The sequence below is a fragment of the Penaeus vannamei genome, chromosome 38, assembly GCF_042767895.1.
Source record: "Penaeus vannamei isolate JL-2024 chromosome 38, ASM4276789v1, whole genome shotgun sequence".
Taxonomy (NCBI): domain Eukaryota; kingdom Metazoa; phylum Arthropoda; class Malacostraca; order Decapoda; family Penaeidae; genus Penaeus; species Penaeus vannamei.
Window position 1 is genome coordinate 1,088,747 of NC_091586.1, and position 22,675 is coordinate 1,111,421.

General features: G+C 38.1%; 1 protein-coding gene across 1 annotated transcript in view; it reads left to right on the forward strand.

Annotated features, from left to right (window-relative positions):
* Cul1 (cullin 1) overlaps positions 1-22,675 on the forward strand; it is a 26,336-nt gene continuing 3,661 nt past the window's right edge. Inside the window, exons 1-16 of the mRNA XM_027368646.2 lie at positions 1-378; positions 16,099-16,265; positions 16,519-16,593; positions 16,783-16,935; positions 17,179-17,256; positions 17,368-17,508; positions 17,644-17,743; positions 17,956-18,110; positions 18,516-18,709; positions 19,552-19,651; positions 19,829-20,089; positions 20,213-20,395; positions 20,664-20,813; positions 21,006-21,124; positions 21,234-21,318; positions 22,329-22,511. Coding sequence (XP_027224447.1) covers positions 16,104-16,265; positions 16,519-16,593; positions 16,783-16,935; positions 17,179-17,256; positions 17,368-17,508; positions 17,644-17,743; positions 17,956-18,110; positions 18,516-18,709; positions 19,552-19,651; positions 19,829-20,089; positions 20,213-20,395; positions 20,664-20,813; positions 21,006-21,124; positions 21,234-21,318; positions 22,329-22,511 — 2,139 coding nt within the window. The 5' untranslated portion in view covers positions 1-378; positions 16,099-16,103. The remainder of the gene's footprint in view (positions 379-16,098; positions 16,266-16,518; positions 16,594-16,782; positions 16,936-17,178; positions 17,257-17,367; positions 17,509-17,643; positions 17,744-17,955; positions 18,111-18,515; positions 18,710-19,551; positions 19,652-19,828; positions 20,090-20,212; positions 20,396-20,663; positions 20,814-21,005; positions 21,125-21,233; positions 21,319-22,328; positions 22,512-22,675) is intronic.

Below are 22,675 nucleotides of genomic sequence, written 5' to 3' on the forward strand. Positions count from 1 at the left end.
CCGTCACTTGCTTTACCTTGGTGGTGAAGAAAGGTATGGTGTCGCTGCGTCTCTCTCTCTCTTTCGCCGCGCTAAAATGACCAATTTCCCCCCGATTGCGAGATAAAACCGAACTGTGGAGGAAGAGGAAAGGAAGATGGATGTCAGGAGCAAGTGAGAAAAGGGAGGAGAATACAGGAGATAAAGGGAGAGAGAGTAAAAAAGACACAAAAACATTCGAGGAAGTTGGGAAGTGGAAGAGAGAGAAAAGATCTTTGCTTCTTGGCAATTTTTATCGCTGGGACTTTTTTTTTTATTATTTTAAGAAAAAAAATTCCCCTTTTTATATATATTTTTTTCTCCTCCATTTGCCTAGCACCGGAAGGACGAGGAAATAAGGTGAGCTCAATTCAGTTTATTTTTTTTTATTATTTCGTGTTTTGTCTTTGGTATTTTTCAGTTCTATTCTCTTTCCTCGTGTGTTTCGTCATCTTTCCGATCGTCTGTCTGTCATTCTGTGGCATATTTCCCCGCCTTTGCTTCTCTCTGCCTCTATTTATCACGAATTTCGTAAAAACTCCAGCAACTTATGTCAAAAGAAAGACATTTGTGTAAAAAATCTCTTTATTTTTCCTCTTATCATTCCTAATGGATAAACAAATCATATTTATCGTCTTAGATCTGCTTATTTCGTGTCATTGTTGTTCTGACGCAGTATTCGTCTCTCTGGAAGTGGTGTGTAATTCGGTGATTTCTGTCCATATGATTTTGGTTTCCCGGTGTTTATTTCTGTCCTTCGACGGGTAAAAGGTCGTAAAGTGGTTATCTGTTCTGTTGTCGCTAATTTTGTCATGGCCGGGGTCATCATGACGTCGTCTTCGTCGCTGGTATCGTCTCTGTTGTGGTCTTCGTCATTGGTGTTGTCATCGTCGTTGTCGTCGTCCTTTTCCTCCTTTCCCAACTCATCATCATTATTATCATTGTTATCATTATCATCATCATTATCATTAACACTATGATCATTATCAATATTATCATAATCATCATCATCATCATTATCATTATCATTATTATTATCATCATCACTATCATCATCACTATCATCATTATTATTATCATTATTATCATAATTATTACTACCATCATCATCATTATCATTATTATCATTATCATCATCATAATCATCATTATCATTAACACTATCATCATTATTATTATTATAATTATTATCATAATTATTACCACCATCATCATCATCATCATTATTATCATTATCATCATCATAATCATTATTATCATTATTATCATTACCATCATGATAATCATCATTATCACTATCACCATCATCATTATCATTATTATTATCACCATCATCATTATCATTATTATTATCACCATCATCATCATTATTAGCATCATTATCATCACCATTAGCATCATTATCATCACCATTACCATCATCATCATTACCATCACCTTCATCATCACCTTTATCATCACCTTTATCATTTCCATCACCATTGTTGCCATCATGATCTCAGGATCATGATCATCACCATCATTATCATTGCTGTAGCCATTGTCATCATCTTTATGATTATCGTCATTATTATTGTCATCATGGGCATTATTAGTGTTTTTGTTGTTATTGTCTTGTTATTGTTATTAATTTTATTACCATTGTCAGTATTATTATATACCTTTTGTTTTATAATTACTGTTGCTGTTATGATAATTATGATGATGTATAATGATATCTGTAATGATATTTATGATATTTATAATAGTATTTATAGTAATATTTATGATAAAAAATATTGTAATTATTGTGATGAGTATGATGATTATGATAATAAATTAAAAGATTATTATGTTGCTGATTAATCTGTATGAAGGTAATTATCAAGATCTATGATTATTATAATGAAGATTAATTCTGTTGTAATTAATATTTTTGCACTGATATTATTATTATTATTATTATTATTATTATTATTATTATTATTATTATTATTATTATTATTATTATTATTATTATTATTATTATTATTATTATTATTATTATTATTATTATTGTTTTGTTATTGTTATTGTTATTGTTATAATGAAGATTTTTGTTGTAATTAATATTATTTCAAGGATGAGGATAATGATAATAGTAATAATAATTGTCATTATCATTATTAATATCATTATCATTATCATTATCAATCATTATCAATCATTATCATTACAATGATAATAAAAAAAAATAATAGTGATAGTGATATTATCATTATTTTATTATTACCATTACCATCATTACCATTATTTTGATTTTTATTAGCATTATTATTATTTATTGTTATAGGTATCATCATTATCATTATCACCATCATATTAATGACATTGTTGATATTATTAACATCCTAATTGTTCTTATTACTACCAGTATTATGAATATTACCATCATTATCATCACTGTTATTTTCATTATCAGTAGTAATGGTTGTAATGATAATGATAATGTATTATTTGCCTTGGTTGTCATTATTATTATGGTTGACTTTGATGTCTAGCACATATTTGTTACAACCGTTAACCATTCTTATTATTATTGTTGTTATTATTATTGTTATTGTTATTATAATTGTTATTATTATTGCTGTTGTTATTGTTATTGCTACTATTTTAGTAATAGTAATGGAAGTAGTGATTATCATGATGGTAATAATAATGATGATGATAATGATGATAATGATATTGGTATTGATAATATTGATAATGGTAATAATGATAAGGATAATGATAATAATGGAGTTATTATTATTATTGTTAATTATTATTATTGTTACTGGTATCATCATCATCATCATCATCATCATCATCATCATCATCATCATCATCATCATCATCATCATCATCATCATCATCATCATCATCATCATCATCATCATCATCAATAATCATCAATCATCAATCATCAATCATCAATCATCAATCATCATCATCATCCATCAATCATCAACATCATCATCATCATCATTATCATCATCATCATCATCATTATCAATAATCATCAATAATCATCAATAATCAATCATCAATCATCAATCATCATCATCATCCATCAATCATCAACATCATCATCATCATCATTATCATCATGATCATCATTATCATCATCATCATCATCATTATTATCATCATCATCATCATTATCATCATCATCATCATCATCATCATCATCCATCAATCATCATCATCCATCAATCATCATCAACATCATCAACATCATCATCATCATCATCATCATCATCATCATCATCATTATCATCATCATCATCATCATCATCATCATCATCATCATCATCATCATCATCATCATCATCATCATCATCATCATCATCATCATCATCATCATCATTAGTCATCATCATCAGTCATCATCATCAGTCATCATCATCAATCATCATCATCAATCATCAATCATCATCATCTTCAATCATCATCATCAATCATCAGTCATCACTATTACTTTTCTAATATCATCATCAGTCATCATCAATCACTATTATTACTATTACTAATATCATTATCATCGTCAATCATTATCAGTAATCAATCATCGCTACTATTACTATTACTAGTATCATCATCATCAATCATCATCAGTCATCGCTAAGCACCACTGCTATTGATATTATTATTGTTAATATTGCTGTTTTTGTCAATTTTATGTATTTTTCTCCTGTCTTTGTTTTTTTCATTTGTTATTATTTTTATTATTGATGCCATTATTGTTGTTGTTGTTGTTGTTATTATTATTATTATTATTCTTTATTTTTTTATTTTTTTTTTATTTTCTTTTTTTTTCCCCCTTTTTTTTCTCTTTTTTCTTGATCTTGTTCTTGTTCGTGTTGCTGCTGCTGCTGTTATTGTCATTTTTTATTAATATAGTTAATGCAAAATAAGGAAAGTATTTTCATCTGTCAATTATTGTTCTTTTTGCAAGAAAAGTAAAATTTTATGCCTCTTTGTAATATGTGTTATTTTTTTTAAAATACTTTTTCATATCTTTTTGTTCATATTTCAAAAAAAGAAGAAAAAAATATTTACAGTAAGACCACAGGTGGGTGGCACAATAGAGCTTGGAGTGGGAATATATGTAGTGGAGATTTGTTGACCATTGCCTGAGTAGTTAATCTTTAGATCTGTCAGTGCCGTCCTATATATTTTTGGTCATTGTCGCCTTATCTGCGTGGTGTGTTGATGCCATCTCATATTCTTTAATGTTGTGGTCCTAATGTGTGTTGTGATGTCTTTTATGCTGGGGGAAGGATAGAAATTTTGAAATGTTTGCAGATGACACATAGAAAAATGACAGCTATTGCCTTGTAGAGTTATAGTGGTCAGTGGCGTTGGTGAGCTTTGGGGCTGTGGTGTATTAGAGCAAAGGAAGCTTTATTGGGAAGATAGACTGGGTACTGGACTGACTGCTTGGAGTTCCATAACCCGTACAATGGAAAGCAAGTGACTGTGGAGACTTGTTATTACTGTATGAGACCGGTATCAATCTCAATCTCAGTGCTAATGCATAGGGCACTGGTAAGTGTATATCATGTATATCAATGAGTTGGTGGGTTGTATATCACAAGAAATCATTACAAAATGCACATGTTGTTTTCCAGCACAGGATGTGTTGTTAGTCATTGAAGGTTCTAAATAGTTTGTTAACCTCTGCTCCCAACTCCCACAGGTATTTGGTTCTTGACCTCATCTCTTTAGACTTTTATTTGAGGATTAATGCATTTTTGGGATTGGCTGATAAGGTAATAAAATAATACATGATTTTGATAAGACAGGGCACTCTCGTAAAGGCATGGAACATCCTTGAAGATGATTACAAGAAAGAGGTATCATGTTTAAGGTAGAAGAACTGCTCAAGTCTGCTGTTTTTAGGATAAAATGCCTGACAACAACGATGATGATGACGGCATGTGAGAATGTGTCGATAATTGACAGAATGCAACATGTCTCAATAGCAGTATTGTTTTTCAAATAATCATCACCAATTTATCAAATTATGATCATCTGTCTGTCAACATGTCATCAATCATCAATCTATCAGCAGTCATCAATCTATCGACAGTCATCAGTCTGTCAACAGTCATCACCAGCCCTTCAAGTATATGTTCATCTTGAAAAAAGAGATGGAGTACTTCTTTTGATATCTTTTAGGGAAACAGACCTGCCTTTTGCCACTTGATAGGAAACATGATAGGAGAAGCGCAACATGGCAATGTCGTTGACCCTAGATTGGTTTGAAGGTGGAATATTTTTTAAGTTATTCTTACCAGGGAGGGTCCTAATACCTGTCAAATTACTATTGTTTCTATCAAGTTCCCATTACCTATCTGGTTTCCATTACCTGCCATGTTCCCAATTATCTAAAAAGTTCCCATTACCTGTCAAGTTCCAAATTACCTGCAAAGATCTCATTACCTGTCAGGTTCCTATTACCTGTCAAGTTGCTATTACTTGCAAAGTTCTCATTACCTGTCAGGTTCCTATTACCTGTCAAGTTCCAAATTACCTGCAAAGTTCTCATTACCTGTCAGGTTCCTATTACCTGTCAAGTTCCAAATTACCTGCAAAGTTCTCATTACCTGTCAGGTTCCTATTACCTGTCAAGTTGCTATTACCTGCAAAGTACTCATTACCTGTCAGGTTCCTATTACCTGTCAAGTTCCAAATTACCTGCAAAGTTCTCATTACCTGTCAGGTTCCTATTACCTGTCAAGTTCCAAATTACCTGCAAAGTTCTCATTACCTGTCAGGTTCCTATTACCTGTCAAGTTGCTATTACCTGCAAAGTTCTCATTACCTGTCAGGTTCCTATTACCTGTCAAGTTCCAAATTACCTGCAAAGTTCTCATTACCTGTCAGGTTCCCATTACCTGTCAAGTTGCTATTACCTGCAAAGTTCTCATTACCTGTCAGGTTCCCATTACCTGTCAAGTTGCTATTACCTGCAAAGTTCTCATTACCTGTCAGGTTCCTATTACCTGTCAAGTTCCAAATTACCTGCAAAGTTCTCATTACCTGTCAGGTTCCTATTACCTGTCAAGTTGCTATTACCTGCAAAGTTCTCATTACCTGTCAGGTTCCTATTACCTGTCAAGTTCCAAATTACCTGCAAAGTTCTCATTACCTGTCAGGTTCCCATTACCTGTCAAGTTGCTATTACCTGCAAAGTTCTCATTACCTGTCAGGTTCCTATTACCTGTCAAGTTCCAAATTACCTGCAAAGTTTTCATTACCTGTCAGGTTCCTATTACCTGTCAAGTTCCTATTACCTGCAAAGTTCTCATTACCTGTCAGGTTCCTATTACCTGTCAAGTTGCTATTACCTGCTTACCAGCCAACAACCTAGCCTTGGCATAAACCTAAACTTAGAGTATATTAATTTTTCACCAGGGAGCTATTTCCCCGTGGGTGTTTTTTTATTATTTAATCAGTGCTGTTGTTATCATTACTATTATTATTATTATGATTATTATCATTATCATAATTATGATTATTAATTATTATTTTAATTATTATCATTAACCCATTGAATCTGGGTGCCTGGCTGCTTGCAGGTCCGAAAATCTATGGCTTATTTGCATAGTGACTCTCCCGAGTGTGTGGCTTGTGTGCTTGACCCACTGGAATACTTGCGTGCTATTGAGATGCCTTGCCTCTTATTTTCAATGTTATTTTCTTCTGCATAAACCTTTGATGTTTTTTTTTTTGCCCTTTTCCAATGTCTGTATTTGTCATTTGATATGTAGTATGAAGACAGCAATAGACTTCAACTTTGCACAAACTCAATATCATCTCTCTCGGTAGAGTACAGTTCTGCAGAGCAACTATCATTACTATTTTTATTATTATTGATATTATTATTATCATTATCATTATCATTATCATTATTATTATCATTATTATTGTTGTTGTAGTTAGTTATTATTGTTGCTATTATTATTATTATTATTATTATTATTATTATTATTATTATTATTATTATTATTATTATTATTATTATTATTATTATTATTATTATTATTATTATTATTATTATTATTATTATTAATATTATTATTATTGTTATTATTATTGTTGTTGCTGTTGTTGTTATTATTTTTATGATTTATTGATACTGATATCGTTATTTGTTAGTGATATTGTTGTCTTTGCATTGCTCATGTTATAGTTATTATCATTATTATCATTATCATTGTTATTATGACTTTCATTATTATTATTACTATTATTATTATTGTTGTTGTTGTACTTTTATTGCTGTTGTCATTTTTATTATTTTCATTCTCTTATTGTTGCTATTGACATTTTCATTGTAATTTCATGTAATTGGTATCATCTTTAATTATTATTGTAAAAATTGAAGCAAGCTGAGCTAAGGCCAGTATTGTTGATGTTTTAACTTTTGATATCTCATTTTGCTGTTATTTTTTTCTTCTGCAGATTAATGTATATATCTGCGCGGGGTATCAGTTATTCTTTATTCTTGTTTAGACTTGCGTGTCCCCATTGTTAATAAATAACCTTATGTATTAAGACACCACAGAAGAATATTACATTTAGATAAGTAAATCCTTTGTTAGTTATTTGTAAATGTTTGTCAACTACTTAGACGCCACAAACTTCATTCCTTGATAAAAGCGGAGCTAAATGAGTATTGCATGTTGGTGCCGAAGGTTGAGGCAGTATTAAAGCCGCTGGTGAGAATATTTGCAATGATCAGTGAAAGGATTTTGCTGATGATATTTAAATGAATGTATGCACGTAGGCACTCATCCATTCTTATTCATACATATGTATGTGCACATGCACATTGGGTGACATTCAGCAGTGTTCTCTCTTCATTTGTTCATTGTCTGTCACCCTCTCCCTTTGTTTTTTTTTATTTTTCTTTTTTTTTCTCTCTCTTTTCCTGTCCTCACTTCCTCTCTTCCTCTTTCTTTATCATGTTTTTTCTCTGTCAGTTGTCTTCCCACTCATTTTTTAATTTTTAAAAACTTTTCTCTGCTTTTCCCTATCTCATTTCACTTCTTTTCTCTTTCTTTATCCTCCTCTTTATCATGTTTTTTCTATCTGTCTCTCTTTTTCTTAACCCATTCCTGCATCCGTCCAGATTTGTCCTTGCGTGAATATGTGCAAGCAAGCCTGAATATGACTTTGGCAAGGTCCTTGTGTGTAGAAACTTGGAATTTGTTTTTGTTGAAGTTTTTTGACTTCCCAAAGGGGAGCATTGGGCATAACAGAGTGAGGAATCTTCCTTGGGATAGAACTTGAAAGTTGAGGAATTAAACTGGAGTAGACTGGGAAGGCCTTAGAGCCAATGCTTTTGTTTGCTCCTTTGTGTATTTGTTTGTTTTTTGTGCAAGTTGCATTGTCATTGAGGAGCTTGACAGTCATGCTGCCTTAGAGTCTGTGTTTGAGGAAAGATTGTATTTACAGCCCTTGCAGACTGATGCTATCCTTCTAAATGCACAGTGTAAATGTGCTGTCATGTCATAAATTGGTAAAATTGACTTCTTGGTGAGGGTAATTATCCTTTGCGGTATATCCAATTGGTTATCACTTTATGAGAAAAAAGACGCGAAAAACAGCATTACAATGTGTATGCACTTGTATATGTGAATGCCTTGTGTGTTGAACCAAACCATTCATCTCTAGCACAGTGAGCCTGCAACCATGGCCCTCCATTCATCCTAAGGAAAGTGTTCCATTAATTCAAGGCAATTGATATCTGCACAGTTGATGTATGACGAAGCCTGCAAGGGAGTAGGGTTAGCCGAGAAGAGCTGGTGGGTGAGGTGTGCGAAGGGGGAAGGCAAAAGAAGGGTGAGGAAGTGAAGAGCGGTGGAATGTAACAGGTTGCAGCCGGGGGTGAAGAGGGGAGAGTGAGGCCAGGTAATCATGCATGGCTAAGAGGGAGTAGGGTTAACATAATGGAATCCATGGTAGGGAGAGGTCCTCGGCGTGGGAGGGTAAACGCGGGTTTTGGCAACAGCAAATTTGCTCTTTGTTATTGTTGCTGTTTATAGCGTTTTTTTCATATTCATCATCATTCATTGATTCTAATGATCATATTGGGAGGGAATTTTTTTAGATGGTCTATCCTTTTTCTTCTTATTATTGTTAAGATTGTTGTTTTGTGATGATTTTCATTTTTATTGTCATTATCATTATCGTTGTATTGTTATTTTTATGAATATTATTATCTATTTTATTCACATCCTATTATTATTATATTATGATATTTATTTTTTCACATTTTATTTTCCTCCTCTTCCTCCTCCTCCTCCTCTTCCTCCTCCTCCTCCTCATCCTCATCCTCATCCTCATCCTCATCCTCATCCTCATCCTCCTCTTCATCCTCCTCCTCCTCCTCCTCCACCTCCTCCTCCTCCTCCTCCTCCTCCTTGTTTTCCTACTCTTCCTCCTCCTCCTCCTCCTCCTCCTAGTCCTTCTCCTCGTCCTCCTCCTCTTCCTCCTTCTCCTCCTCCTCCTCCTCCTCCAATACCACCACCATCACCTCCCTCCTCTTCTTCCTCCTCCTCTTTCTCCTCTTCCTCTTTCTACTCCTCCTCCCTCCTTTCTTCTTCCTCCCTCCATTCTCCTCCTTCCCCCCTCCTTTCTCCTCCTTCCTCCCTCCTTTCTCCTCCTTCTTCCTCCCTCCTTTCTCTTCCTTCCACCCTCTTCCTCTCTCCTCCTCTCTCCCTTCCTTCTCCCTCGCTCCCTCCTTTCTTCTCCCTCGCTCCCTCCCTTCCTTCTTCCATCCTCCCTCCCTCCCTTCCTTCTTCCTCCCTCCTTCCCTTCCTTCCTTCCTTCTTCCTCCCTCGCTCCCACCCTTCCTTCCTTCTTCCTCCCTCCCTCCCTCCCTTCCTTCTTCCTCCCTCCCTCCCTCCCTCCCTTCCTACTTCCTCCCTCCCTCCCTTCCTTCTTCCTCCCTCCTTCCCTTCCTTCTTCCTCCCTCCCTTCCTCCTTCCCTCCTCCTTTCTTCCTTCCCTCCTCCTCCTCCCTCCTGCTGCTGCTCCTCCTCCTCCTCCTCCTCCTCCTCCTCCTCCTCCTCCTCCTCCTCCTCCTCCTCCTCCTCCTCCTCCTCCTCCTTTCTCCTTCTTTCTCCTCCTTTTCCTCCCTTCTCCTCTTCCTCCTCCTCCTGCTCCCCCTCCTCCTCCTTCTTTCCTCCTCTTCCCCCTGCTGCTCCTCCTCCTCCTGCTCCTCCTCCTCCAACTGCTCTTCCTCCTCCTCCTCCTCCTCCTTTTCCTCCTCTTCCCCCTGCTGCTGCTCCTCTTCCTCCTCCTCTTCTTTCTCCTCCTCTTCTTTCTCCTCCTCCTCTTTCTCCTCCTCCTACTCTTTCTCCTTTTTCTCCTCTTTCTCCTCCTCCTCTTTCTCCTCCTCCTCTTTCTCCTCCTCCATTTCTTCCTCCTCCTCCTCCTCCTCCTCCTCCTCCTTCCTCCTCTTCCTCTCCATATATTTTCTCCATTTTTTTTTGTATTTCTACTCCCTATTTCGTATTTCTTCCCCTCCACGTTTCTTTTCTTAATCCTTCTCCATATTCTTAATTCTTTGAGTGTTGTAACTTCTACATTTTATATATTTCAAAATTTTACTTCTGTTGTGATCACATGCTGCAACAAGACATTGCAAGGATCAATATTCAATATTATTTAGATTTCTGTTTTGAGTTAACACAGTCTTTATTGTCTGTTTTTTCCTTTCTTTCTCTCTTTCCTTCTTTCTTTCTTTCTTTCTTTCTTTCTTTCTTTCTTTCTTTCTTTCTTTCTTTCTTTCTTTCTTTCTTTCTTTCTTTCTTTCTTTCTTTCTTTCTTTCTTTCTTTCTTTCTTTCTTTCTTTCTTTCTTTCTTTCTTTCTTAGTTTCCCTCCTTCCTTTTTTCTTTCTTTCTTAGTTTCCCTCCTTTCTTTTTTCTTTCTTTCTTTGTTTTCTTTTTTCTTTTTCTTAGTTTTCTTCTTTCCTTTCTTTCGTTTTCTTTTTCTTAGTTTTCTTCTTTCTTTTCTTTCTTTTTCTTTTTCTTTTTTTCTTTCTCTTTCTTTCTTTTCTCCTCCCTCTCTCAAATGAGCCATGTTCTGTTGCTTGTTGATATTGTGTGGTACAGGCTTGACAGGAAATGCTTACTTGGAATATCATTGGAGGATGTAAAAGGGAGCTTCTTGCCTTTTCATCTGTTTAAAGGCTCTGGTTTGTGCCAAGGTGCTTGTGTTGTGTGTGTGTATTCCCCGGCATGCCAATGTGACATTGCCACTGAGAATTATTCATTCTCTGAGATTTGCAACTGATGGAGAGATAAGAGAACCATAATCGTCATTGTATAAGTGAATTGAGGTATATATTTTGAAGGTAAATTGTGTTTGTTTAGAAGGTGAAATGTGATTTTGGTTATTGAAAGCGAGTTAAGGTTGCAGTGGGCTGTTTGGCTTCCTTGTTTAAGGTTTTGATTTGGCAAAGGGGTAGGTCGTTGCCCTCCAGCTTGGCTCTATGGGATTGCATCATGTTTGTTCATGTTTGATCGAAATCTTATGGGATGACTGGAACGACAGAAAGTGAATGTGTTATATATTATATGTTACATTGAGTGATAAGAATTGATTACTGTCTTATTGATTGTTCGGGAAGATTTAAAAGCTTGAAAGTGGAAGCCATTTTCTATTTTAAATGGCCAGACTTGTGCCAGAATGGACATTTAATGTTGTATGACTTGGAGGAGGGGTAGGTCATAACTTGCATGCAGGTTACTCTATTGAGCTTTGGGGATGGGTGTGTATATTATGTGCTCCAGGCATTTTTTAGTTGGGAGACAAACAGACAGGCAGAGATATAGATTGAATGCATTGAATGTATGTGTTTTATTCTATCCAGATAGATAATTCATTGATGGATAAATTAATAGATGGATGGATGGATGGATAGATATTCATTATATGTTTATGACTTGAATAGTGATGCTAAAAATAGATTGAGTAACATAATTCTTTGTTCAGTGCAGGAATGCATTGTTGATTGATGATTGTTATACAGGATAAACCAGTGATTTGCGCTGTGGCCATGGGCTTCGGAACCGCAGGAGGAGAATGAGGAGGGGGGGGGGGGAGTGAACAGTAGCATGATTGCCCTGTCCTTCATGAACTAATTATGGCAGCCATTTTGCAGCTTAAGCTTATAAAAAGGTCACTAAGATGACTCACAACTGCGTCCGTGATATTGATTGAGCAGCAGGAAGGGGGATGGAGATGGGAGAGAGAGCTTCAAGTGTCAGAGCAATGACCTTGGGGCAGCAGAAGCGTTCAGGTGGCCAGGGTTTGTCATCCTTTCGACTCCTGAACACCCTCCTGTGTGCATGTAGACTTGTTGTTAATGTATTTGGTCTCTGGATTTTTTTCCCCCCTCCCCCCATCATTTTTAAAAATTACTGGCTAGTATGTGTGTATTTTTTGCTTAAGATTAACAGACTTATAGTGACAGAAAAGGTTTTGAGTGAGATTGTAAGTTGGTGAGATTGTGAGCTAGAGAGAGAGAGAGCTAGAGAGAGAGAGAGCTAGAGAGAGAGAGAGCTAGAGAGAGAGAGAGCTAGTGAGAGTGTGAGCTAGAGAGAGTGAGAGCTAGAGAGAGTGAGAGCTAGAGAGAGTGAGAGCTAGAGAGAGTGAGAGCTAGAGAGAGTGAGAGCTAGAGAGAGTGAGAGCTAGAGAGAGTGAGAGCTAGAGAGAGTGAGAGCTAGAGAGAGTGAGAGCTAGAGAGAGTGAGAGCTAGAGAGAGTGAGAGCTAGAGAGAGTGAGAGCTAGAGAGAGTGAGAACTAGAGAGAGTGTGAGCTAGAGAGAGTATGAGCTAGAGAGAATGAGAGCTAGAGAGAGTGAGAGCTAGAGAGAGTGTGAGCTAGAGAGAGTGTGAGCTAGAGAGAGTGAGAGCTAGAGAGAGTGAGAGCTAGAGAGAGTGAGAGCTAGAGAGAGTGAGAGCTAGAGAGAGTGAGAGCTAGAGAGAGTGAGAGCTAGAGAGAGTGAGAGCTAGAGAGAGTGAGAGCTAGAGAGAGTGTGAGCTAGAGAGAGTGTGAGCTAGAGAGAGTGAGAGCTAGAGAGAGTGAGAGCTAGAGAGAGTATGAGCTAGAGAGAGTGAGAGCTAGAGAGAGTGAGAGCTAGAGAGAGTGAGAGCTAGAGAGAGTGAGAACTAGAGAGAGTGTGAGCTAGAGAGAGTGAGAGCTAGAGAGAGTGAGAGCTAGAGAGAGTGAGAGCTAGAGAGAGTGAGAGCTAGAGAGAGTGAGAGCTAGAGAGAGTGAGAGCTAGAGAGAGTGAGAGCTAGAGAGAGTGTGAGCTAGAGAGAGTGTGAGCTAGAGAGAGTGAGAGCTAGAGAGAGTGAGAGCTAGAGAGAGTGAGAGCTAGAGAGAGTGAGAGCTAGAGAGAGTGAGAGCTAGAGAGAGTGAGAGCTAGAGAGAGTGAGAGCTAGAGAGAGTGAGAGCTAGAGAGAGTGAGAGCTAGAGAGAGTATGAGCTAGAGAGAGTATGAGCTAGAGAGAGTGAGAGCTAGAGAGAGTGAGAGCTAGAGAGAGTGTGATCTAGAGAGAGTGAGAGCTAGAGAGAGTGAGAGCTAGAGAGAGTGAGAGCTAGAGAGAGTGAGAGCTAGAGAGAGTGTGAGCTAGAGAGAGTGAGAGCTAGAGAGAGTGAGAGCTAGAGAGAGTGAGAGCTAGAGAGAGTGAGAGCTAGAGAGAGTGAGAGCTAGAGAGAGTGAGAGCTAGAGAGAGTGAGAGCTAGAGAGAGTGAGAGCTAGAGAGAGTGAGAGCTAGAGAGAGTGAGAGCTAGAGAGAGTGTGAGCTAGAGAGAGTGTGAGCTAGAGAGAGTGAGAGCTAGAGAGAGTGAGAGCTAGAGAGAGTATGAGCTAGAGAGAGTGAGAGCTAGAGAGAGTGAGAGCTAGAGAGAGTGAGAGCTAGAGAGAGTGAGAGCTAGAGAGAGTGAGAACTAGAGAGAGTGTGAGCTAGAGAGAGTGAGAGCTAGAGAGAGTGAGAGCTAGAGAGAGTGAGAGCTAGAGAGAGTGAGAGCTAGAGAGAGTGAGAGCTAGAGAGAGTGAGAGCTAGAGAGAGTGAGAGCTAGAGAGAGTGAGAGCTAGAGAGAGTGAGAGCTAGAGAGAGTGAGAGCTAGAGAGAGTGAGAGCTAGAGAGAGTGAGAGCTAGAGAGAGTGAGAGCTAGAGAGAGTATGAGCTAGAGAGAGTATGAGCTAGAGAGAGTGAGAGCTAGAGAGAGTGAGAACTAGAGAGAGTGAGAGCTAGAGAGAGTGTGAGCTAGAGAGAGAGTGAGCTAGAGAGAGTGTGAGCTAGAGAGAGTGAGAGCTAGAGAGAGTGAGAGCTAGAGAGAGTGAGAGCTAGAGAGAGTGAGAGCTAGAGAGAGTGAGAGCTAGAGAGAGTGAGAGCTAGAGAGAGTGTGAGCTAGAGAGAGTGAGAGCTAGAGAGAGTGAGAGCTAGAGAGAGTGTGAGCTAGAGAGAGTGAGAGCTAGAGAGAGTGTGAGCTAGAGAGAGTGTGAGCTAGAGAGAGTGAGAGCTAGAGAGAGTGAGAGCTAGAGAGAGTGAGAGCTAGAGAGAGTGAGAGCTAGAGAGAGTGAGAGCTAGAGAGAGTGAGAGCTAGAGAGAGTGAGAGCTAGAGAGAGTGAGAGCTAGAGAGAGTGTGAGCTAGAGAGAGTGTGAGCTAGAGAGAGTGTGAGCTAGAGAGAGTGAGAGCTAGAGAGAGTGTGAGCTAGAGAGAGTGTGAGCTAGAGAGAGTGAGAGCTAGAGAGAGTGAGAGCTAGAGAGAGTGTGAGCTAGAGAGAGTGAGAGCTAGAGAGAGAGTGTGGCCTAGCACTTTAAACGAATAAAAACCTTTAGTGATGTTATATCAGGAAATGGAATGGTGAAGATAAATCATATCACTTACGAAACAAGGCCTGTTGAGATTATCAAGAGCTTGGCCAGATCTGTGATTACAGGGCATGTAATCAGATTTATTTGTTTGACGAGTAATTGATTTTGGGGAAGTTATTGAAGAGAGCAGAAAGAGTGCAATATGTTAGGGGATTTGTACATAGTATACATATATATATTTATATATATATGTGTATATATATATATATATATATATATATATATATATATATATATATATATATATATATATATATATATATATATATATATATATATATATATATATATATATATTGCACATACACACACACACACACACACACACACACACACACACACACACACACACACACACACACACACACACACACACACACACACACACACACACACACACACACACACACACACACATATATATATATATATGTTGCACCCCAAAAAGATTATACACTTTTAATGGAAATGAGATGATAATTCCAAATATTTTTTTTTTCTTCTTGCTTTTCTTCCTCCTCCTCCTCTTCCTTGTGTTGTCATCGTATCCATCACAAGCAGTCACTGCCACCTTCACAGTCATTGTCATTGTCAGTCATCACTCATCAGTCTCTATCTTTGTTGACCACTCACCACCCACACTCACCACCCACACTCACCACCCACACTCACCACCCACACTCACCACCCACACTCACCACCCAAACTCACCACCCACACTCACCACCCACACTCACCACCGACACTCACCACCCACACTCAACACCCACACCCAAACCCACACTCACACCCACACCCACACCCACACCCACCATCCACACCCACCATCCACACCCACCATCCACGCCTACACCCACACCCACCATCCACACCCACCATCCACACCCACCATCCACACCCACCACCCACACCCACCACCCACACCCAAACCCAGTCAATAACTGCTGACCACTACCCACCGAAAACCAACCACCCAACCGTTACAAACCTCCACCTAACTCCCACCAGTCACAACCCACCCATTACGAATCACCACGCATTTTTTCTTTCTTTCTTTCTTTCTTTCTTTCTTTCTTTCTTTCTTTCTTTCTTTTTTTCTTTTTTAAGGTACTTTGTGTTTACATTCACAGTTCATGTTTCGTACAGGCTCATCCAACTTGTTCTCTCCTTTCAGGCACAATGTCGGGCCAACGAGGGGGTCTGGGGGGAAGCAGTAGTGGGGGGGGAGGGAGCAACAGTGGCAGCAGCAGCAACAGCAGCGGAGGCAGCAGCAACCCACACGGGCTAAAACAGATTGACCTGGATCAGATATGGGGGGACCTCAGACAAGGGATCGAGCAGGTGAGAGTCCGCACTGTTTGTTTGGTGCCCTGTTCGGCGTTTGTTGATTCGGGGTGTTTACTTTCAATCTCGTGAACGTCATATTTCCCGATAAGTTATTATTGTTTTTATTTTTTCTCTTCTTTATTGATGGTTGTGAAACAAGTTTGTGAAACGGTAAATTGCAGAAGGGTTAGTTTAGTTATCGTGTTTAAACTCTCTGATAATGCTATTTTGTGACTAAAGGGAAAATGGCTTTGTTTTTCCTTCTCAGGTCTACAATAGCCAAGAGATGTCTAGGCCTCGATACATGCAGTTATACACACATGTCTATAACTACTGTACATCGGTAAGGAACGAATTTGACAAGGGTTTTACCCCTGAAAGTGTATGCATATATATTTATATGGCAGAAAACATATCCCCCTCTTTGAATAATATTGTCCCCCTCTGTGGCTTATCCATGGGACTTGTATGGTGCTCAGGTATGTTTTTGAGTGGTTTTCATGTATAACATTCCCGTTTGCCCTGTGCACAGGTTCACCAACAGTCGACCAAAACAGGCAGCAGTGGAGGCGGTCCTCGCGTCAAAAAGAGCACTGCGGCTGGTGGAGGAGCACAGTTCGTAGGTCTTGAACTATACAAACGCCTTAAAGACTTTTTAAAGACATATCTCCTCACACTCATGAAAGTAAGTCAAATTGTTGTCTTTCTTCTGTTTAAAGTGTTGAGAGTAAGTTGGTAGCTTGTGATAAGAAGTGTTTCAGTTGTTAGTTTGGAAAACATTGTGCTGAATTTGTTAAAAGAGATGATAATTTTTTTTAGAAGGGAAGTGTATGCTATGCTTTCGTCATTAAAGAAACTGTGTAGCTTTACAATTAGTGGCTCTGCACATAAATTCATATGACTAACAGTCTTACATTACTTATGATAGGATGGAGTGGATCTGATGGACGAGGAGGTACTTCGGTTTTACACAAAGCAGTGGGAAGAATATCAGTTCTCCAGTAAGGTTAGTATCTTCTCCTATTTGTCGAAAATGACCGTTGAAGAATTCTCATGTCGACATGATCAGCAGGAAGTTTGGGTCTATCACTGTGACTTATGTCTTTTCCCTGACCAGGTGCTGAATGGTGTGTGTGCTTATCTAAATCGCCATTGGGTGAAGCGAGAATGTGACGAGGGACACAAGGGTATCTATGAAATCTATCAGCTTGCCCTGGTCACGTGGCGAGATCACTTATTCCAGCCACTTAATAAACAGGTTTGTAGTGATGGGATGATGCCGTACAGGCATGAGCAGAATTTTTTTCTATGCTATTGTTTTGAATTATAGCTCAGATGGCTTACTGTTTTGTCATGCGAGTACTGATATAAATGCATTTATTTGCTCTCTTAGGTTACAAATGCCGTCTTAAAACTTATTGAACGAGAAAGAAATGGAGAAACAATAAACACAAGACTGGTGTCGGGTGTTATGAACTGCTATGTTGAACTAGGTAAGGTCCAGGTATTGTGATACTGACAGACTGTTTCAACAAACAGCAGAAGCAAGGAGATAAGCAGTTGTGTTTTTTCTTGTTTGTGTTGTTATTTGTTTTTATTTTTCATATATTGTTAAAGTATATATGAAATAAAAATTTTGGTTACAGGGAATCAATATTTTTGGATAGACTGGAACTTTAAGCAACATTATTTTCATATTGTAAAGGTCTCAATGAAGATGAACCAAGTGCAAGAGGCCAGAATCTGTCCGTGTACCGAGAGTCCTTTGAAAATACCTTCCTGGAAGACACAGAACGGTTCTACACAAGGGAAAGCACAGAGTTCTTACGAAACAACCCAGTCACTGAATATATGAAAAAGGTAAAAGAACATATCTTACCCATGTTGAGTGTATGGGAATAGTTGATATTTAAAAAAATTAGATTTGTTCCTAATACAACAAAGGATGCAATTTCTGACATGAGAAGTTACCAATTACAGACACATTGGTTGTAATATATATGCATGTATGATATTAAAAGATTATATATTTACTTTATCTGAGAAAGTAGAGTTTGATCAAACTGTATGATTGAAATAGTAGCTTTTGTATTTTAGAAGGCAAATATATTTTCATATACTATGCTAAAGTGAATTCTAAATTTATGGTGTACTGTGAAAGAATGTCTTTAAATTACAGTTATTAATATACACTATGTCCAATTTTTGACATTACAGCTAGAACATAAATAGAACAATCTTAGTCAAGAAATTCTTTGCTTTCAGGCTGAGACGAGACTGCTCGAGGAGCAGCGGAGAGTCCAGGTGTATCTCCATGAAACAACCCTTGAGAAGTTAGGGAAGACGTGTGAGAAGGTGCTCATCGAGAAGCACCTTGAGATTTTCCACAATGAGTTCCAGCACTTGCTGAATGACGATAAGAACGAGGACCTTGCTAGGATGTATCAGCTTGTGTCAAGGTGTGTGGCGAACATACTGCTCTCGCCAACCGTCATATCCGGTTTTGTTCTTGCTGTTTCTTTTTCATGCCTTTCTTTCTTTCTTTTTCTTTGTCCATATTTTTTTCATTCCCCTCCCCCTGCCCCCTTTGCTTCAGATGTTGTATTCATCTTGAATTCAGACTTCCATTTTCTCTATTGATTTTTGGACCATTAAGCTGTTGATGCTGGGAGTACATATATACATACACTGCCCACTGTGGTCTTGTGTAAACATTAATTTTGTGTACACATGGAATGCTCCTCAAGTGCTTAATCACCAAGGAGTCCATTATCAGACCTACCTCGTTATTGTATCCCATTCCTTGAATTTTTGAAAGAGAAGTTTTTATTTTCATTACTTTTGTTATTATTTTGATGTTATAAAAATGATGATGATAGCATTAATAATGATGTTGACAATGACAATAATAGTAATAGATATCTTTTTCCCCAAAAATCAAGGAATGGGGTAAACAGGTGAGAACGGATTGGGTATCTATGTGTAAACAAAATTAATGATACAAAACCACAGTGCATGTACTTAGCACCATTGCATTAAAGACAAGCATTGTAGTGTTATTTTCTTATTGAAATTTAGAAAAGGTGGACTGACATAATTATTTGTTTAATGTATGGCTTAGGTTGTGGAATTATTTGCATCAGTGTTTTTTTAAACTTTGGTGTGGCATCGTGTTATATTAAGAGGCTTTAGGGTTTGTCAACCAGCCTGAAGGGAACTTTGGATTTGATAATTTTGGAAGTGATTCACATTGTTTTCATCCCGAAACCAGAGAGTGTACTAACTGATACGTTTTACACAGAATACCTGATGGCTTGCGGGAGTTGCGAACACTTCTAGAGCAACATATTACAAACCAGGGTCTGGCTGCCATTGACCGTTGTGGAGAGACGGCAGTCAATGTAAGTTTGCAGAAGGCTTTGTAGATAGACTTTCACAGGTAGACAGATGAAGTATAGTTTCTATAGATACTTCCTGATAAATGCATATGTAATGTTGCTGCCTGGTTGAAGAGACGTCAAACATTGCCAACTTTCTCTTGTGCGCTTTAAGTAGTGTCATTCTGCTTCTGCCCACAGGACCCCAAAGTTTACGTCCAGACAATCCTTGAGGTCCACCGCAAGTACAATTCTCTGGTGCTGACGGCGTTCAACAATGACACAGGCTTTGTGGCTGCCTTGGACAAAGCTTGTGGTCGCTTCATCAACAACAACAACGTCACCAAGCACCCAAATTCCTCTTCAAAGTCTCCAGAGCTTCTGGCCAAGTACTGTGATTTGCTACTTAAGAAGTCCTCCAAGAACCCTGAGGAGGCAGAGTTAGAAGATACGCTTAATCAGGTAAGCAGACAGGCAGACTAGCTGTCAGTTGGGCATTTCTGTATTCTAAATTCAACACGTTAAATTGGCAATTAGTGTCTCGTCTGGTGTTTATACTCATCCTATTTTCCTCCTCCTCCACAGGTGATGATTGTCTTTAAGTACATAGAAGATAAGGATGTATTCCAGAAGTTCTATAGTAAGATGTTGGCTAAGAGATTGGTCCAGCACATGTCTGCCAGTGATGACGCTGAAGCCTCCATGATATCCAAGCTGAAGCAAGCGTGCGGTTTCGAATATACCTCTAAGCTACAACGCATGTTCCAGGTAAAGAGGAAATTTGTCTTGCATGTATCATTGGTGAGTTGAGTGGCTTGATAATCTGGGAATGGGAGGTATCAGTTACACGTTTGCTAGCTATTATGGTCAAGGTCTGCGGTACAAGTAGAGCAGATACGCTGGCAGACTTCCGGAGAAAGAATATCTTCTGTATCTAGTTTAGGGTGTCTCAACTTTTTAAACTAGATTTATTTATATGCCTTCTTGTCATAGGATTCCAAGATACTAAAAGTTTTCCTTTTTTTTTCTCTAACAGGATATTGGGGTCTCAAAGGATCTCAATGATCAGTTTAGGAAACATCTCATCAGCAGTAACGAACCTCTGGACCTCGACTTCTCCATCCAGGTGCTCTCGTCAGGGTCATGGCCCTTCCAGCAGTCACAGAGCTTTACGTTACCCCATGAGGTGAGTGTGAGGGTCCCTAGTGGGCCTCTTTGATAGAAATGCTATAATATATTAGAAGTTTAGTATAGGGAATTTGTTGATGAAATTTAAAATCATTCTGTTGGAAAAACAATATTTCTATGCAGGATCAAAAGTTTTCATTTATCAACACTACTTTACATGAGTAAAGCTAATCTCTCGTTTTTTTGACAGCTGGAGCGTAGTGTATCAAGATTCACCACTTTCTACTCCAGCCAACACAGTGGTCGAAAGTTGAATTGGTTATTCCACCTTTCCAAGGGAGAGATTGTCACAAACTGCTTCAAGAATAGGTAAGAAACTCTTTCGCTGATCGATATCTGTTTGAGATTCTTGCCTTTATGAAGCTTCAATTAAGTCAATTAGGTCATTGGTACATTCAATATTTTGTCTTTTATGCAGGTATACCCTACAAGCCTCAACATTTCAAATGGCTGTCCTACTGCAATTTAATAATGCTGTATCATGGACAGTTGGACATCTGCAGGTAGGCCTAAACAAATGTTAATTTGGTATTTGAGTATTTTTTTTTAAGCAACAGGTTGATAATTTTTATTAGGAAACTTCTGTCAATTATATTTGAGGCAGTATCTCGCAATGAACAAGCGTTTTGGGGTTAGATTAGTCTCAAGTCTATCTGCAGTATATTGCGAATCAGTAGGAGTATGAAAAAGTATGCTGCTTATGGGGAAATACTAATTAGAAAATACTTATAGATATGGTTATCCCCTTGAATCCGGTTGTGTCGCAGCAATCACATGGCTGAAAATATGGGCATTAGATTACTTATGCGGCCGCTCTGCCGGGTGTGTGGTGCATAGCTGGGTACATGTGAACACTTGTGTGTGGTGACAATATTCTATGCTTAAATGTTTTTAGCTTTTTTGCCATTTTCCAATGTCCGTATTTGTCTCTTTATCTGCATTATCCAGACGGTAATAAATTGTTTTCCTTGCACAAACTCCATATCATCTATGTCGTAAATATCTCTGTGCAAGAAAAAAGAAAGTTGAACAGTTTGTTATTTGTGATATAATTTATTTTTTTTGTAATATTCAATTTTCTGTAATACAACTTGCTGGGTGTGGTAGCCAAGGATAATATGCTGAGCATGGAACTGGTATCCTCCCTGGAGCCGATACTCTTCCAGTCGTGGCTGACAGACTTTACATTCCACACTTGTTTAATAATGCGAAAGCCCCCTTCTAAACGCTAAATGAGTCTAAGCAGTCACCTGGCCCACGGCCATTTTGTCACTCGGCTCTCAACCCAAATTTTTTTGTGACATGATGGTCACGTCACCCAGAGGGGTTGATATGAATTTTTTTTTTTTTCTCGCTAGTACAGAGTATAAGATTATCTCAAGAAAAAATCAAACTTGCTTCTAGCCATTTTAGGATGTGAATTCCTTATTGAAGAAAACAATATCTTATATTTGAAATATTTTGATATTCCCTTTCATTAATAACATTATTAATTAATGAATTACTTTGGCAGGAGATGACAGGCATATCCCTAGAAATCCTTCAGCAGGTGGTCCAGATCCTCCTCAAGTGCAAGCTCCTCATCTCCGAGGATGAAGAGGACATCTCCCCTGACTCCAGAGTCAACCTGTTCCTGGGATATAAGAATAAGAAACTCAGAGTAAACATCAATGTTCCAATGAAGACGGAAATGAAGGTTAGTGGCTGAGTCACTTTGTGGTATTTGTTGTTTGAAAATGTGTCTTACATGTATGCTCTCCTCCTCCTACTTTTATTCTTGCTTTTTCTATTTCATTAGTTAAACCCATACCCAAATCTTTTAATATTCTTATTTTATGATATATATATCTCCATTTTGTT